General features: G+C 46.1%; 1 protein-coding gene across 5 annotated transcripts in view; it reads left to right on the top strand.

The window, feature by feature from the left end:
- Positions 1–19,042, top strand: part of Nrp2 (neuropilin 2) — a 113,328-nt gene that overhangs the window by 41,823 nt on the left and 52,463 nt on the right. For all 5 annotated transcript variants that reach the window (XM_021168306.1, XM_021168222.2, XM_021167901.2 and 2 more), the window contains exons 5-9: positions 724–879; positions 2,530–2,699; positions 4,486–4,641; positions 16,181–16,325; positions 18,074–18,423. In XM_021168306.1, the coding sequence (XP_021023965.1) occupies positions 724–879; positions 2,530–2,699; positions 4,486–4,641; positions 16,181–16,325; positions 18,074–18,423 (977 nt within the window). The remainder of the gene's footprint in view (positions 1–723; positions 880–2,529; positions 2,700–4,485; positions 4,642–16,180; positions 16,326–18,073; positions 18,424–19,042) is intronic.

Genomic DNA, 19,042 nt, shown 5'->3' on the forward strand with positions numbered 1-19,042 from the left:
TCTACATAAGTTATTAAAATAGAAGTGAATCAATTATCATATGATGTGGCCATATAGAAGGATTTAAAGCCAAACTGACTGGACTTGAATCTCTCTGACGTACAACCCAGCCAAGTTATTGAACCTCTCAGTATGTTGTCTGGGAAACACCTACCATCACTATTATCACGAGTACTATTATTTTATTACTATTAATATAGTCATGGATATTGAAAAGCAAACATTTATAGCCAAGATGAGCCTATATAAAATCAGGTGAAGGACTAACACAGATGGTGTAATCAGTATTGGAAATTGCTCATCTTTGTGCTTGTTCTAAGTATTTTCTAATGTAAAGGATACCTGGTACAGAGGAGCAATTTCATCTTGAGAAAAGCATAAGATGTAGGTAAGCAAGCAGGGATTGGGTCCCAGCTCTGCTGTTTCCTAGTAATGTGAACAGGAAAATGTCACCCGACCTCCTGAAACTCTATTTTTTCATCTGTAGAGCAGATACTGTAATGATACCTTCTGGCCCATCTCTCGGGGATGGAAGAACAGAACAAAGCCAGCTCAGGGAAAGCACTTTTTAATGTTCAGGGGGAATATCAGACATTATTCCTCAAGCACACCTTCAGTTTTTACATCAAGGCATTGGCAGTAAGGTCCACGGTGTTGTGAAGTGAGAAAACATTGAAAGCCAGTTTGAGATTTTTCCGACTACTCTCTATCTCCTATATCCAGTTGGGCCTCTGATTGGCAAGTACTGTGGAACAAAAACACCCTCCAAACTCCGCTCGTCCACGGGGATCCTCTCCTTGACCTTTCACACAGACATGGCAGTGGCCAAGGATGGCTTCTCCGCGCGTTACTATTTGGTCCACCAGGAGCCACCTGAGAGTGAGTTGACCATTGGGGAATCTTTGTCTTGGCTTCCTTCTCATTAGTGACAGGTGTATGTACAGGTAAAGGGCTAACCTCTTGGAAAACAGTCGACAGAAATGCTGAAGATTTTGTGGTGCTATCTGAGTTCAAGGAAAGTCATGTTTTCCTCCCCAGCAAAGATGAATGGGAAAGGGACAATGTCCATCTGGGTTCTCAGTTCCTTGTAAAACCAACCAAACACACAAGTACGAGTTATTCCCAGAGAAAGTCATAGGACTATCTGGAGCCTCCATTCCCTCATCCATGGATTGAAAAGTGTCCTGAGGATGGTGCATATGCTGTCTAACCTTTTCAGGTCTAGATCAGTTCCTCCATCTCCAGACCTCAAAAGCCATTGTCAAAAAACAGCCAAGTGTAACTCACTATTACATAAAGGTCTGTAGCTCCACGTAGAGTTTCTCTGGCTCAACCCTACAATCCCGTAACTCCCACTTCACAAACACAAGATAGACCATTTTGGGAGCTTCTACTGAGTGCCAGACCCTGTGCACAGCAATTGCAAAGTGCTGCGGTGAGCCCAGCTGTTGTGGAACCTGCCACCCGAGCCACTGGTCTCCCATCCTGAGTCCCATTTTCAAGCCATCTGCTCCCAGCCCTGTGTTTCAGACTCACTGCCATGGCTGCTTAGAGACACAAATGATTTCCTGAAAGGAAAAAAACAAAACAAAACAAAACAAAAAAAACCCAAGCACTTTCAGATAATGAGAACTGAGGAACTCCCGCTACTGTTGTAGACAGTTCACCATCCATGTAACTACAGACAGAGCAGCCTGACCTGCCAGGAAAATGAGCAGGCTCCGCTCTGGGTGTTTGCTTCTGTGTTTTCCATCAGAGTCCCTGAAGAGTGCATGAGAAACCACATAGCAAGCTATAGCTGGCTCAGTAAATGGCCGGTGCATCCCCAGAGCAGAAGAATAGGTTTGATACCTCAGAAGGGTGGCCGGTTTTTATCAAACGCATGACTTCTGCAAACACTGATCATTGTCCACAGCATCCAGGAGAAGGATGGCACTTTCTCTGATGGCATAAGACCAGGGTCAGACTCCTGGATCTGTTAGCCCAGCCAGTTGGTGTAGGGGAACTCAATGGGGCGTGCACGTCCTCACAGAGAAGTTTCCCACAGATGGGTATTTATACTTTGTAGTGTCTGTCTTCTATGCCAGAAATCAGGAAAACACTTGGCTGAAAGAGAGAGACATGCAAAAGTGCCTCCTGGGTGTGGGTTAATAAGCCAGGCTTCCCACAATGGCTCAGCCCACCCAAATTGTCATGTTCACCTGTATCACATGGCTGGTGCATCTGGCACCTCAAAGCATCCACAGCCTGCAGCACTCGTGTTTTAGGTGGTATTTTTAATTTATAGGATGATTCTTATTTATCTATCATCTAATTTCTTCTAGGTCCAATTTAGTTCCTTGAAGACCCAGAGGGGTTGTTAACTATGTGACTTAGTGTAGTTGTTTTTAAAATGTGAGCGTATAATTAGATTCAAGATGAGGGAGTGCCTGTAAAGACTTGTCCCTAGAAGGAAACAGTGTCTGGGGGGCCCCAGCAGTTTGATGTTAAGATGTCTAACTCTGTCCTTGACCGATCTTCACTCCCCAGACTTTCAGTGCAATGTCCCTCTGGGAATGGAGTCTGGCCGGATTGCTAATGAACAGATCAGTGCCTCTTCCACCTTCTCTGATGGGAGGTGGACTCCTCAACAGAGCCGGCTCCATGGTGATGACAATGGCTGGACACCCAATTTGGATTCCAACAAGGAGTATCTCCAGGTGCTTACTCGGATACTCGAGGGGAGGGATGAGAATGGATCTGCTGATGAGGTAGTGGTGTGGTCCCTTGGCTAGAGTCAAAAGAGGATGCTGGAAAATCGAATGCATGATAATTGTATCCATCCATCCATCACCCATCCAAAAAGGTTCTGTGCTGTGTGCTGGTATAAAGTGATGAGTAAGAGGACCACTTGCTCTTGCCCCTGGGCAGATTAGTGGGCCCATGGAGAGTTGGTTGGCCAGGATACTGTTTGCCCTATCAGTATCAAAGGAATGTTCTATAAATAGTTCCAGATCGTCCTCATTCTTGGCACAGGAAGGCATCTGAGATGTGGGGAGAGCGTTTTCCTGAAGGCAGGTTTGTTGGGTGCTAGCTGTATATGGCAACTTCTTCTGATCTTTGCTATCTGGAAGGAGCCTGCCAGGAAGGTTTTACACATAGCTATCAGAGAACACATGGGAAAATGTCACGACAGGGAACACGACTCGAGTTACCCAGATGCTCAGCAGCGTCTCTTCAGACTATTGTTTGCAGTCTTCCTGAACAAGTCTTGCAGCTCATGTTGAGTAATCTTCCTGCACTGCACACGGGTCCAGCTCTGATCCCCTGGGAATAAGTAAACGGGAAGAACAAACTGCCAGTTCTACACTAGGGCAATGTCTGCTTTTATGACACACACAGACAGCCTTGTGACCCATTGGCAAGCCTGTCCCAGCTCTGATGTGACATAGTGACCTCTGCTCTAAGACGGATACTACTTTGTAGACATCAGGGCAGGGAGAGCGACCACTTAGAAACTCCAGGGAGCCACGGAGGCTCTAAGAACACAACTCTCAGGCCATTTGTCACTGTCCCCTCTGCTGCTCCAAAAATCCTTTCATCTTGCAAAGCTTCTAGAAAGTTCTTTGTTGCTACAGTCTATTTTCTATATCCTTATGTTTGCCCCTTTATCGTCTATTTTTCACTATTGCTATCTACCTTTCCTTGTGTACAAGAAGTTACTGTACATTCCTTTTGAATGTTTCATGATGCCGTGCACACACTGAGTAGCCAAGAAGTGCTTACTTAATTGCCTTTCATCAGTTTGCACACAGTAGCTCACATAGAGGCTGCCATTAAGAAAGACCATAGCCAGCAGAGGAGCAACATCCAGTAATTTCCAAATGGGTTTGGCATTGTCAGAGGGGAGGTACCTCAACTGTTGGCTGTCCTCCTTGTAGGGTGAAAGGTCGGGACTTGGTGCATAAGCCTAATTACTTGGGCAGACTCTGCATGCCCTTTGACCCCTTGGTGACCCAAGTGATTATAGGCACAATGGAGTGAGGGAATAAAGGTTGAAAAGACAGCTACGGATTGTCACTTCTGGGGGCCTTACAGTGCATTGCACTGGAATAGAGTTTTGCCTTTCAGTGTTCCTTTAGGACACTTCTGCCTTCACGGTCTGGAACAGACCATAGGTTAATGAGAGGCCATAAGTCTTAAGTATTCAGTAGTTAGAAGAAACTTGATATTACCCATTCAGATTGGCAAGTGGAAGGGAAACGAAAAAATAAGCAAGAGAGAGAGACAGAGAGAGACAGAGAGACAGGGACAGAGAAAGAGAATCAAGTTGCAGTTTTCCAGTCGGAACCAGTTGACTTTAGCTGTCTAGTGGAGTCACTTGACTACCTGGTTACAAACACACAGTCAGGTTTGTGGGCTTAGCATGACAACTGTATCCTTTGCAGACTAGGTCAGATATTGTTGGGAGTAGTGGTCCCCTTATTCTCTGACCTCTCTTCCCAGGTGGACCTGCGCTTCCTAACCATGCTCACAGCCATTGCAACACAGGGAGCCATTTCCAGGGAAACCCAGAAAGGCTACTACGTCAAATCGTACAAGCTGGAAGTCAGCACAAATGGTGAAGATTGGATGGTCTACCGGCATGGCAAAAACCACAAGGTAAGCTGGCTTCCCCAAGAAGGTCGAAGAGCTTCAGGATGAGTCCGTGCTAGGAAGAGCCTTGTTTAGCAAGGCTTTTAGAACTGTTCGAGGCAAGGGATACACCGGCCTTGAACATTTACTTCTTCATGTTAAAGTGATTGGAGAACTCCAGCTACTGCTGCTTTCTGCAAAGCAGAGGAGAAAGAAGGAGGGGGACATTACAGAGTGTTACCTGACTGTTAATGAAGGAGAAAAATGCCTACCTCATTCCGGCTACCCCACACCTCACAGGACTCATTGAGCATTTATGGCCTGAGTCTCTTCCCCATGCTGGGTGAACAATCACAAAACTGCATGAAATGCCAGTTGAGGAGTTACTGAGGTCTGGGAATAAAAGGACATAACCCTAAGAGGGAGTCCCAGTGTCCCTGAGAAGAACCAGGACAATAAGTAATGAGAAGAAATCCCATTTGTTGGGGTTGGGATCTGAATTGGCCAGCATGATTAGTGGGGAAGCATTGTATCCCCTCGGCCGGTGCCTTCAGTGTCTGCCGCTCACAGACATGCGGTCCACGTGGGCGATGCGAGGCTTTTGTTGTATTCAGGGATGAGTGTCTGGCACTCGGCACTCTTAAAAACACGTGGCATCCTGTTTCTGCAGCTGGCAATGAGCTGCATTTGGCAGATGGAGGGCTCAGTGGAGATGTTCTGTCTTCACCTGAGTGGGGATGGGTGCCTCTGTGATGGGAACATAGCTCGAGGTGATCCTTGAAAACCCTGGTGAAGGAGACATACCGGGCATCCCAGAGGCTGCTGACCCTCCCTTGGAAGAGAATCAAGAGAGATTTAAAAATAGGTCTGTTTCTCTTCCTTTGCTACGGTTCCATCAGGTTCTGGTCTGCAAAGATGTAAGTTATCAAAATAAGACCAATAAGCATTTCCAAAAGGGCATCTCTTTGCCCCCTGGCACCGTCCCACGGCAGTATGCTCTACAACCACACATATATTTAAAAATCCTTGGACCTACAGAATTCTGACCTATAATGTTTGCAGTCTCACTCAGAAAATGTGAGTTTTTTAAAGGAGTAGTTTTTTTTAAATCAAAAATTGCCATAGTAACATGGCACCATTCATATGAAAGTATGGTTTCTAGATATCACCAGCAATCTCTCTTACGTACAAGCATACACAGGCCCAGTAAATAATGTGAAATCTTTAGCAATGGAAAGATCCTCACCTTTACCCACAGGCTAGGTCTGGTCTCCTATTGCCTTAGCTTGGAAAGGCCGGATACTGGTTAGAAACAGGAACTGAATCAGCACTGGAGGCCAGGGGAAGTCCCAAGAGCTGAGTCCTCATCTCACCCCATTCCCTTTTCACCCACGTTTTCTCTCCCCACCCACATTTTCAATAAGAAAGTGCTAAAACCTGGGAGCTCAGCTAGCAGGTGAGGGAGGGCCAGCAGCCAGGTAGGACCGGGCCCTGGGCAGAAGCACGAGGCTCCCCTGACTGTCTCCTGGTCCAGGTTCAATGACTAAGCACTGCTGGCCAGAGGGATGCCATAGCATAAGCTGATTTTAAAAGCACACAGATGGACTGGGATGCTATTTAAAACACCATTTGTAGGAAATCTGCTTTTGGAAACACCTTAGCACTGCACATTTTGATAGAACGCCGTCCTGGCTTTATCCCTGCTATTCAATTTTGCAGGGAAGATATTCCCAAGAACTGAATTGAGCTTTCTAGTCTCCAGACTGATCCTTTTCAATGTCCCCGTGTCGAATACATCCTCACTGTCTTCTGCATCCCCTTCCCACCTTTGGCAAAATGTCTCTCCCCAGTAACCAATGGGTAACTTGGGAGGTCTTGTTTGAGTTTCTGTGCTAGAGGATCAGTTTTGCCCACATAAGAGGAAGTGGGACAGAGGAGAAGCCCTCTCTCTTTCCACTAGAAAGACACCCTCCTGGTACTTAAAACAAGGAAGAAAGATGGAAAACCTGCCAATTAGTGTCCAGCTCCTTCACCCGGTTGCTCATGTGGTGGGAGGCCAAGAGGCCTTCCCGTCCTCCTCCCCTGCAAAGATGCTCTCTGCAGCCTGTTCGTTAACAGGTCTCCCCCAGATAGCTGTGTTTAATGTGCAGCTCCCTGGGCCGCTGAGGTTGAAATAGCTGAGTGAACCATGCCAAATAGATTTGTCAAGTCCGCCACAGCTTGATTTGGTGCCATGACAAGGAGGCAGGAGGAAGGAGGAGACTGGGGGGCAGTGAGGCTGTAGGGAGGAACTCATCCATGCTGGTATTACCACCGCATTTCTCTTTGTGGTTTCTGGATGCTGGGCACAGTGCCAAGCTCTCTGGTGTTCTGTGGTGGGCTTGAAAGTGAAATTCAGACAGCAGGACTTAAGGAGAAGGCAGAACAGAGGAAGAGGCTGCAGCTTTCTGGGCTCTAGAGTGCAGGGAAAGAACTGGAAAACATCTTCCCAGGGCTTAGGAAGTAGAGAGCGTGTTGTGACATTTGGGGCACAAATTGGGAAACTCAGTCTCAATTCCCTGATCCCTGTCAACACCAATGGAGCATATCAGAGAGCAGGGAACTGGAGAATCCAGAGAAAAACAAGATTAATGGGCTCTCAAGGTGGTGGGGAATGGTTTGTGCTCTATCGTGGCAATTTCTTCCAGACTGGGCAAGGCAAGGTCTAAGCCTGCGAGTGTCTTTCTTTTTGCTACCAGGAGGTGTGGAAGGCTAAAGTAGTCCTTTCCAGACTCTCCAGTCAGTGGTCAGCCTCTTCCTAGCCTTTTTATGGTTAACAGGTATTCATGGGGTTCCCCTGAAAAACCTGATCGATGTTGCTCGTGGTTGCTAGCATCTTCCTGGCAAAAACGCAGCCTGCTTATGCAGACCACATGAACAACACATCCCCCAGTCCTCACTGGGTTTCACATGCCGTAAATATGGAACCCATGAGTTTTATAGAGGCGGGGCCTCCTTATGCATATTTATGGCGCAACCACAAAGCAGAGAGCTCCTCCTCCCATTAGAGCCCATAACCAACTCATGTGCTCCCTCAGATTATACAAATGACTTCACATGAGTCCCTCAGAAACCACAGCAGAAACTAGTGCCTTTTGGTTTTTCCAGCTGTGTGAGTAGCATCCCAGAGATAGGCATGGTGCTATCATAACAGTGGTGAGAGGTTTCATGTGCTTGGGTACAAGTGTGTACAATTACAGATGTGGGTATGCACATAAACACCAAGTGATGTGCTTGGAGAACAGTGGGGACAGCTTAAAGGCACCAGTCCTTGGTGACGCTCCTTCCTGCCTCTGAGATTCTGATCCTATAAGTCTTTGACCAAGTGGCAGTCTATGCCTGAGGAATGAAGACATCCCCTTATCTATGGTGTTGCCAGGCAGTTTTTTGGTTTTTTTCCTAGTTGGAAAAAAAAATCAACACAAAAAACAGTTGTTCTAAACCCCAGTGGCCAGGTTGAGGATAGAAAGGATGACGTAAAACCAGCCTCCGGCCCATGACTCTGCAGAATTACCCAATAATACGTGGGAGGGACACAGTGAGATCACACTAATGTAAGGACAAGCACTAAGAGGTTCTACAAGCCCTCAGGCACAGACTTAGCTCCTTCAGAATTTTATGATGTTTCTCAGGGGGAACTGCAACTCTCTAGAGCCTAAGCAACTTGCCCCAGGGATGGGGGTGGGAGGGATTTTGGAGTCCCCAGGAGAGGCTCCTGGTCACCAGGCTCAGACACAGAAGCAGATGCTCTCAACAGGCTGTCTTGCTTCTTGCCTTCCAGCCACAGGGAAAGTGGCTTCCTTAGCAGCTCTGAGGCCTACAGGTGTGCATAGCCTGGAGTCCCTGTTTACAAAGGGAGTCTAAAGGAGGACAGTGCAATTCAAGATTCAAGGCTAAGCATTGTGTTGGGAATCCGGGCTCCATGGCAGGATCCTGAGGATGGAGAGTTGAAAGAAGCTGCTGTTTATTTGGCTTGGCTATATCCCTCCAAAACAAGAGCCTCTGCTTCCAAACGCCTCTGCCCTGTATTTATTTTCTTAATTAAAACAAATCATTTTGTAAAGCAGTGCCCTGGAAGAAAAGAGTAGCCTTAGAAAGCCACATCGCCAACCCCTCCCTGGCAATGTGTTGGAAGCATGGGACATCTGCTGCAAATCTCCTGGGACAATGGACGGCACAGCCTTGAACATTCCCTTCCCAGCTCTGTCTTGGTGTTCCCAGTGGAACACTGAAGTTTGCCATCGGAGGAGCACCTGGCCATCTGCAGAGGGAGGGTGCTCCTCAGATGCAATCAACGGGTTAAAGCACAAAGCTCTCCTTGAGCAGAGATGCAAGTTGTCAGTTTAAAAAAATCACAGGTCCCCAAGGGATATATATAATATAAGCACAGTCCTGGAAGGGATGGAGAGAAGTCATCCAGGCCTTGCACTTGAGCAGATAAATGTCCCCTCGCTGCTTCTGTATTTTTATTGGGGATGGTTATTCCTTCAATTAATAATTTGAAGATTTTTTTTTCAAAAAAAATCATCCTCATGAATTCTTGTCATGATTTATTCCTTTTGTGGTTTGTCATTTTGTTATTCTTGTTGTCGTTGTATAAAGATTAGAATGTGAATCAGACTTCAGGCTAGGATAGGACATTGTTGTCCAGAGCCATGCATGCAACTGCATGATCTAAACATGGTTACATGGGCTCTTAAGAGGGCAGGTGCCCTTTCCAAGTTCAAGTTTCCCAGTTTGTGCATCTCCCTCCATTAGGACTGAGAGGAGTCCAGTGTGCTGGGTAATTCAGTTTGTCCCTTATCCATTTGTTGTGGGATGAGCTCAGACCTTTAGCCTCTGCACTTAGGAAGCTGGAGGGAAAATTTCATTATGCATGCGCTTGAACCATTCTATGTCAGGCTGCTGTTAGCCAACTTCACTGGGTCTCCTGGGTGCTGAACTGTCTCAGAGCTGAGGCCAGCCACCCTGGCGCTGCCAACCTTGGTGCTGGATTCTTTGTGCTCCTAGGCCAAGGCTGAGCACGGAGATTCTGGGAAAGAAAGGGAAACAGACAGAACATTGGTGTGGCTACCTTTAAAAAAAAAAAAGGCCATAGACACTGATATCAGGAAGCTCTCAGATGCAGAGGCCTCTCATGCCCTGATGAGGCATCTGCCTTCATCCCTCCCTGCATCTTCCATGAATGGTGTATATGATTTCTTTCCAGCCTGGGTCCCCAAGTGTCCTCCTCTCCTCTCTTCCCTGATGCTTTCTGTCTCAAATCCTGAAACCCTAATCCTGTTAGTAGGCTGTGTTCCAGGGCTCAGTGTCTCCATGGGAGTAACATAATCCTGCATTAAATGTAGAGGCCCCACAAGGCACACACAGATGGGGATGGACACAGCCCACCCTCTGCCTCTCACCCCCCCCCCGAAAGAAGCAGCCTGATGACAAAAACAGCCTTACAGTAGGGGAGGAGAAGGGCAGAGGCCATCACAGGCACAAACGAGCATTTGGTTATTAAAGAGCTCCTTTGCCCTCCCCTCCCCCTCCCTTAGATGGAATAGATAGATAGATAGATAGATAGATACATACATACATACATACATATATACATACATATGTACATACATACACAGACAGGCAGGTCTGCAAACACACACACACATGCGCACACACGTGTGCGAACGCATCCCTTTTGACTGTATCTCACTAAATCCCCACATTCACTAAAATGAAGGCAGCTTGCTTTAAAATTTTTCTTATGGACTTTAAGGGAAATTTTCTAAGGGACAAAAATGTTAAGACTGATTTACAAACAGGACAGGAAACAACAAAACCCATTCCCTTAACACCATTCTCCCCTCGTGCCAAGGCCCCTCCCTCCCTCCACCTTGCCTGTTTGGTGCAGCAAATTAATTAAATGAGATGCCATTCATTGATTAACCATTTATTTTTTTTATGGGCAGATGTGATGGCTGGTTTAGAAAGAAAAAGTGAGACAACACAACGGGGGTGGGGGGTGGGGGGTGGGGGTGCCTCTGTTCCCACCTCAGCGTAAGTTACTGCTGTTCAAAGTGACGTGACTGTGGCTTCCCAGTTTCACCCACCTTCTTCTTCTGCCTGCCCTGCTCTCCTCTGGTATCTGCACCACACACACTGGCACAGACAGCTTTGGAATGCTGTGAAACATTTATTAACAGGGAGAAATAATTTTGAAAAAAGAAATCCTCTGCATAAATTTCATCTCAGGGCTTGAGCATAGAATCATCTTTGAGAATCGTTTCTGCTTTCTTTGCAGTCCTGGAAGCTGAGAGAGTTCAGGTGCTTTACAGCCACATAGAAGTAAACAGTAGGCTGAGCCATATGTAGAGAAGAGACAGGTAGAATCGGGAAGCTCTTCTCACTCTGGGCACCACGCTCACATGGAGAGCAGCTTGCCCAACCAGTGGGCATCCTCACTTAGGAAGCTTGCACAGCTACTAGACCTGAATGGTGTCCCTGCTCTCAGGTGCTCAATGGCCTTTCCAGAGCCTTCTCCTCCACCCGTTAGGCGGGCAAAATGACCCATTGCATCTCTACCATCCCAGACATATGGATGCGGCAGCAGAGATGAATGATGTGTAGGATAGGCTCTTCAAGTAGGCTGCAAAGCTCTTGCCCGTACTTTAAAAAAGAAGTCCAGCGAAAGTGACATGACTACGGCTAGAAATGGGCAAGAAACAGGGCAAGGACAGCTTAAAAGTCATCACTGATCCTGTCTTGCTAGAAGGATGGATTTTTTTTTGTATATAAAAAGTAGTGTTTTTTTCCTTCTACATTATATTATATTGTTCATAAAATCCAATCCTGGATATTGTGAGCACAGTGAATCTGTGTGGACTTTTCCTGGGGGTGTTGGATGGCTAGCAGCTGATTTACTTGGCAGGTCCTTCCCCTCCCCCAGAGGTGCACATCAGAAATCCATTCCGTGCTGCCGGGCTTCAGCTTCTCTCCCACTGAAAACAAAGCAGAGGCCTCAAGAATCAATCTGAACATGTTGGATTATGTTCAGAATTCAGGGAGGCACCAAATGGATTACCAAGCCACTCTGTGTCCTGAACTGGCTTTTGGACTTGGTTTACACAGATGCATTTCAAGAAAGCTCTTTATTCAACATAGCTCCTTTAAAAACCAAAACGAATCAAAACAGTAACACATATATGTATTGAATTATCAACCTCCAGAAAGATAGAGTCAGCTTGAACACACACATGGTTGTCCTTTGGGTGGTAAAGTAATTGTAGTAGTCTTTTTTTTTCTTTTAAAATGAATAAAATGTATATCCCCTTCAACTTGTAGCTTTTTAAACAGCTGTTAAAATTCGATCATTGTGCTTGAATGTCCCTATCTGGGTATAAGCTACATGAGCAGTCTATACCATTTCTAACATCTTACTGCCGAGATCTGGCTTGACAGTGTTTGAGCACAAGCAAGAACTAGGAGTGAGTGGTCTCTTAAACTTGAACTCTTCCCAATTGTCCAAAGGCCACCTTACCATTTGTGACTTAGTTCCTGCTCCAACATTTGACTTGGGCATTGTGTAGGCACTGGAGAAGGTCACCAGGGCTGGTAGGTTCTAGTATCTACCTGCAAGCATCTAATGACTTTATCTTCCTAGAGGAGAAATTAAAGTATCTAAGGTTATTGATCTGCCTATTGTGATTTAGTGAGTCGGCAGAGAACAGGGAATAAAACCAATTTGCTGGCACCACTTCCCAGGCACACCACCCCTTACTTTCCATTGCCTAGACTGGAAGCCAAGAATCCATCTTAGGGAATTTGATCAGAAAAACATATGACGGGTGATTCTAAAACCACAGAAGCATTGAGAAAGTCATAAAGATGTATAATATATGATAGCATTTACTAGCTATAAATAGGGGGGGATGCAGGGAGAAAAATAGAGACCTTGTAAATCCATTGGGTCAGGAGAAATAGAAACTACTTAATATTTCATTAAAAATGGATTTTCATAAATTGTACTTTGATATCTTTGGGCCAAAGGCAGTGCATAAGGACTAGGGCATTGTTATTCATTACTCTTGGTTATTAATAATTTGAACTGTTATTGAACAAACACATCAACAAGGTATATCCTGCCTGTGAATGGAGTATTCACCATATGTTCTGGGATTGAATTAAATATCCAAGGCAATTGCCCACAAAAGCACTTAGGTTGTTAGGAACAATGGGTCATTCAAGTGCCCTTTTACAAAGTGGATGTTCTGAGAGGAGTTCAAACCATGAAGACTCTTGTGGAGAAAGACTTAGAGTCTGCTGGCCAGCCAGGGCCTAGCAAATCAACTCATACAGAGCCCCCACTTAACAGTGAAGGACATTGTGGCCCCGAGGGAGACAGAGATATTTGCCTACCTTATGAGCTAATTAGCAGCAGAGCCTGGCTCCAGGCTCCTGATTACGTGACAGGGTTTGTTTTATTCTCTCTGCCACACTCAGAGTGAAAGGTGTGGAGAAATTTTCAGAAAGATGATGCTTCCCCTGTAGAGAGTCTGGACTCAGGGCAGGCAGAGATGCAAGGTCAAAAGCCAAAAAAGCAAGCAGGAAGAAACTAAACTTGAAATGTGAAGAATAATTGGAACCCAAATTCAACGGGGCATTGTTTGCTTCCAGAGATTGGGAAAGAATGAGCCAAATTGAACAGCAGACTAGAACTCCATGTGAGACACACAGATCAGTCATGTGCTTGTCTCTCATCCTGACTAAATCTACTGGCGGTGGAGTTTGAGGCCTTCATCCCAAGCTCATGGTCACATGTACTCAAGGGGAGACCACCCTCTCTTGGTAGGTGCATCTGAGTGTGTGCACTCCAGGGCCCATGTGTGGTACATTTCTGCCAATACTGCCCACCTCTTAGTATACTCCAGTTATTCAATCATTTTTCTAGGAAAGGAGGATCGAGAGTTAGGCACAGAGGTATGTATGTGCTTGCAATCCCAGCACTCAAGAAGCTAAGGCAGGAGGATCTCAAGTTCAAACTTGACTAAACTACATCATGCATTCTGGGCCAACTTGAGCTACAAAATAAGACCCTGTACAGAAAAGGCAAAAGGAAAAGGAGAAAAACAAAACAAAACAAAACAAAACAAAACAAAACAAAAATAGGTTTCCTAGAATTTTATGCCAAGGCTGAGAAATCAGGGGGTTCAGATAAGATAAAATTGGATATTAAAAAAAACGCATAAAACATGCTGTGTTTCTAAATGGTACCAGCATGGTGTGTGGGTTGTGAATTAGCAGCTGTGTGCAAGTTCAAATCCTTTCAGCTCTCCAGTTACGTATTTATGTGCCAACCAAAGCCACCTCCAATAGGAACTGCTTAGTATCTCCTGATGAAGGCCACACACAGTCACTATCACCATCCATGGGGAACATACAGAGGTGGCCCCCACTGCTCACAGCACCCGTCTAAAGACAGCAAACATTGCATTTGCTGCTCCCTTGCCAAAACAAAACAAAGCAAACGAAGTCTCTGTTGCATGCTAAACTCTAGAAGAACTGATTTATCTCTTTGACTTGGACTCAGTTCCTCGAGCCCTTCCCTCAGTGTGGTAGAATCATTATCAACATGAAGGAAGAAATGCAAATAACAAGGCCAGGTCTTTCCTGGATCTGATTCTCCACACAATGATGAGGATCTGAAAGGGTCAGGTGGCTCTCCCCACAGGCCTTCTGCCAGGTGCTGGCCCTGCAGATCCTGACTCTTCCTAGCCTTGTCTCTTGACTCCCTGTCTGCAGTCACAGTAGGGGCAGCAGAGGGATCAAGCCTGAGCAAGAGTGGTCCTTCTCCCTGTTAGAAAAGCTGCAGAGGGGGACATGAGTTGCCTTTGGATCCAGTATAGGAGAGCTGCCTAGGGAGAAGAAGGAATAGCAAGCAGAGTGGTTGAGCAGGATTCTTGCAGATTTGGTGGGTTTCATCTTGGGGGTTTAGCACAATGGACTGAAGACACCCATTTCGTTGTTGTTATTGCTTCGTTTTGTTTTTGTATTTTTTTTTCTGTGTAGAGCAAGCTGCTTACCTAACTTCATTTGATTATGGTGGGTATGAAGACTCCTACCATCTGTGGGGGGTTCTTAACTGTCTCTATCTTTTGACCTTAGCAAATAGAAAATGAGGAGGGACCAGGGTTGCCAAATGGTAGGGTTCACAGTTTACAGAGCCCATCACTGATTGCTTATGAGCTTGCGTGGTTCTCTGCTGCTCCCAAAACCACTCTATGGTGGGATTGTAAACTCACCATGGAGTCACATCACTAGCCTGTGACTTTACTTCTGTTCAAACCATGATGGGATCTGTGGGCATCATGACTCCTAGCCACCAGCTGGCATGCTAAGCTAAGGGTTAACCAAGGACCCATAGATTGGAATGTCACAGATCCACACAGCAGTTCCCTTGTAAGTGTGATAATCAGTCATTGTGTTGAAAGTGTCTGGCTTCATACATGCTCAGATATACTAGTTTTCCGTCTCTCTTTGCCCCAACCTGTCTGTGGCCTAAACACAGCAGGAGAAAATGCTGGTCCAGGAAGATTGACCGTGCGTAAATACACAGGGTCCTGTGGTTGTTAGATGTATGGCAAACATGATTTAGAAATGACAGTTGGCTGCTTGGTTTTTTCCATCCACCCTTATCCAGGGAAACTAAACTCACATATTCTTGCTCTAGTTACTTATTTTTAATGAAGAACATACAGATACATGAGGTCCATATGGCAGTTATTGATTTGGGCCATCTGGTAAACCAGGGCTTGTGCCTACCATGTTCGGTCAGAAGCTACTCCAGAAAGCCTTTCCTCCCAGAAGAGAGGCCCCGGTCAGCTGGGGACAGGGATGGATTTCATTACAGGCTGGGGGCTACAGTAAGAGGAAGCTGATCCCGCCTCTTAAGAGGCTGTCTACAACCCTGGCCCTACAATAAAGAGCATAGGGAACCAAGGAAAGTGTTGACTGACAGGAGGTACACCTCTCACCCGCTCGCTCACTCAGAATGGGGAAGTGTCTAAGGAGCTAACAAAAACAACGGTGAAGGGCAGTGCAGCTAGAAACTGCCTGTAAGTAGCCCCGTGTGCCTGCCACAGGAGGAAGAGGGCGTGTCAAGTTCAAGCTAGTGTGTGAGGTCTGCTGGCCCTGACAGATGACATGTCTACCTCCTTCGTCATGACTGTGCTTTTCCCCTTCTCTTTATTAGTTTCTGAAGTGTTTTCTTTTTCAAATCTCCTTCCTCTGTTTGCTCTCAGCCCAGAAGCAAAATAACCCTTCCTTCCTTCCAAAACTCTTTTGCAAAGTTCATCCTTTGTTTTCCAGTTAGAGCAGGATGAGAAACTAATTTTTTTTTTCCACAGTGATTCTAAAACGCCCAACACAGCAAAGCCACTGGTGATGTTTAGGCATGCGGAGCCTTCCTGCCCCTCTCAGCGGCAGCTGCTCAAGGGTTCGCTTTGTAAACAAGGATCTCAGTGACACCGCTTTGCGTCTTGCTTTGCAGATATTCCAAGCGAACAATGATGCGACCGAGGTGGTGCTAAACAAGCTCCACATGCCACTGCTGACTCGGTTCATCAGGATCCGCCCGCAGACGTGGCATTTGGGCATTGCGCTTCGCCTGGAGCTCTTTGGCTGCCGGGTCACAGGTGAGGAGCGGGAGCGGCAGTTCTGGTGGAACATGGAAATCAATTGCTTCCTAGGCTCTGCCCTCCATTTGAATCTCTAAGGTTGTGCTTATGTGACCTTCCCAAAAGGAGTGACTCAAAGGCTCAAGCCCTACCATACTTTATCTGTTCATGTATTTATCCATCCATTCATCCAATATGTTTTTTTTAAGCACATGCTGATTTCTACTGGTTTAAAGTTATTGAGTTATTTGATACCAGAATGCAGTCCACCATAAGTGTGCTACCTTTTATTATTCTTGTTGGGATTCTGTGGCATAGGTGTTGTCATTGTCCTCACTTTGCACAATAGGAAACCAAGAGTTAAAGAATTAAGTCCCCAGTAAGTGATGGTGCCATGGTAACCTAGGTAACTTGAGTTTCAAATAATGCCCTCTGCTGCCTCATGTACCAACCAAGATCTAGATGTGGCACTATAGACATAATGGGAGAATGCCAGACCTAGGCCAGTATGGGACAAGTTGGGTGGATAAATTAATAGCAAGCAAGATGGTAAATAAATGTAAAATCAGAAAGCTATAAAGAATATCTGGAAACAGAAAGGGCCTCATGATCCCTGAATTGCTCTACAGAAGACTTGACATAGCCTGGGGCAGGTCAAGAAATACATTGATGAGGATGAGTTACTGAGGGCAGAGGGCAGACAAACCAGATATTACCTGCTGAAGAGTGACTAGAAAGCATGCTCAGCAGTGATGGCTGCTTGCTTATTGGCACTGTAGCAAAAGAATGGAGAGACAGTGCATAAGGACTATTTTCTGAAGGAATAATGGGGCTAAGACTCAAGGGCTGCACAGTGGAGAGCACTAGAGTAGAAGCTGAGGCCTTTGGGAAACTGGTACAATGGTATAGTTGTACAACCATCGTGATTAGACCAGCCATAGTATGAATATTTACAGGTCAGTCATCTCCACTCTGAACTCCACCTAGACAGGCAAGCTGCTTCCTTGACATGGAAGGATCCTCACTGCCCATCCACCCACCTGCCTACCTCTCCTCACCCCATCTCTGTCTAAGAGCACACCGTGGAATGACCCTGCTTAGGGTTTCAGTGGTTCAAGCACACAGTCTCTGCGCCTTCTCTGCATCTTTCATGACTCTCTCCTGTCCATTATGCTGCCTGTTCTTCATAATGCCTAAGATGACTCTGTTGAGGACATTAGACTCTGAAAGGCAATAACTTACCCCTAATCATCATCCGTCCAGAAGGTGATAGAACCAACACTTGTAGCCAGGGTACCGCAAGCTCATCTTGTAGGCAAAATGATCTTCCACCGTCCCCGCTGTCCTTGAGAGAGTCAGTGAGGATCTGCTGTTGTGGATAAATGTGCCAGCAACACACATTCTCGGAAGCCCTGGTCAGAGCCATACATTCAGATAGCTAACAGCCACTGTGTACTTATGTATACCAGCCTCTATTCTAAGGCCGGCACAACAGGTAGGCCCAGCTCAGAGCACTCCTTTAGACTTGGGGGGTTCGATGTATGGAACAATTAGATCACTTGACCAAAACTAAGTAAGCAGCAGAGTGAACATAAAACCAGGCATTCTGAGTCCAAGTTCAGGCTCCGAACCACAGTTTGAACTGCCTCAAAATGCAAGATAAAATGAATAAGCATGTGACCTGAAGGCCTGACAGTTGCTTAGTGAGTGAACTCCAATTAGTAGGTCTCAGCCACAACTTCTAGCATCCTCCTTGTCTCTCCTAGATGCACCCTGCTCCAACATGCTGGGGATGCTCTCGGGCCTCATTGCTGATACCCAGATCTCTGCCTCCTCTACCCGAGAGTACCTCTGGAGCCCCAGTGCTGCCCGCCTGGTTAGTAGCCGCTCTGGCTGGTTTCCTCGGAACCCTCAAGCCCAGCCAGGTGAAGAATGGCTTCAGGTAGACCTGGGGACACCCAAGACAGTGAAAGGGGTCATCATCCAGGGAGCCCGAGGAGGAGACAGCATCACTGCTGTGGAAGCCAGGGCGTTTGTACGCAAGTTCAAAGTCTCCTACAGCCTAAATGGCAAGGACTGGGAATATATCCAGGACCCCAGGACTCAGCAGACAAAGGTAGGTCATTCCCAGAGAGGTTAAATGGGGTACAGGGAGTTGGGGTGCTGATTTCTCATCTAGTAGGTATCTATCAAACCCCATCAGCACAACAAATCAGGTATCAACCAAGAGGCAATGTTGCACAGGGCCTGGTTGCTTAAGTTAGATTTGTTCTTAATTCCCATAATCTTTCTACAAAGGCTATTCTTCGGTCACTCACGTTTCAGAGATGACAGAACTGAGGCTTATGTCATATCCAGGGTCACACTGTATGTCGGTGTTTGAGCCATGATTCAGAAACCAAAAGTCAGACTTCAAACCCAGATACCTAACCAGTGTTTAACATGGGCTGCTTATGAAATTTGGTAGCCTTCACAGCCTCTTCTGGATGAAGTTTACTTGAAACAGGCCAGATATCCCAAGGGGATATGGTTGCTGGAGACCAAACTATAGAAACTGGGAGTTACTTCCAAAAATAACTGTTTTTCTGAATGTTACGCTCCTTCGTATTTTCTTAGTCTTGATTGCTCAGTGTGAGTGTTCTCTGATTCGCCCGCGAATGAGGACACCACACACGATAGGGTTCTTCTGCAGCAAGCTTTATGCGTCTTGAGAGGGAGAGCATAAGCTTCACAAC

The sequence above is a fragment of the Mus caroli genome, chromosome 1 (genome assembly GCF_900094665.2).
Source record: "Mus caroli chromosome 1, CAROLI_EIJ_v1.1, whole genome shotgun sequence".
Classification (NCBI taxonomy): Eukaryota; Metazoa; Chordata; class Mammalia; order Rodentia; family Muridae; genus Mus; species Mus caroli.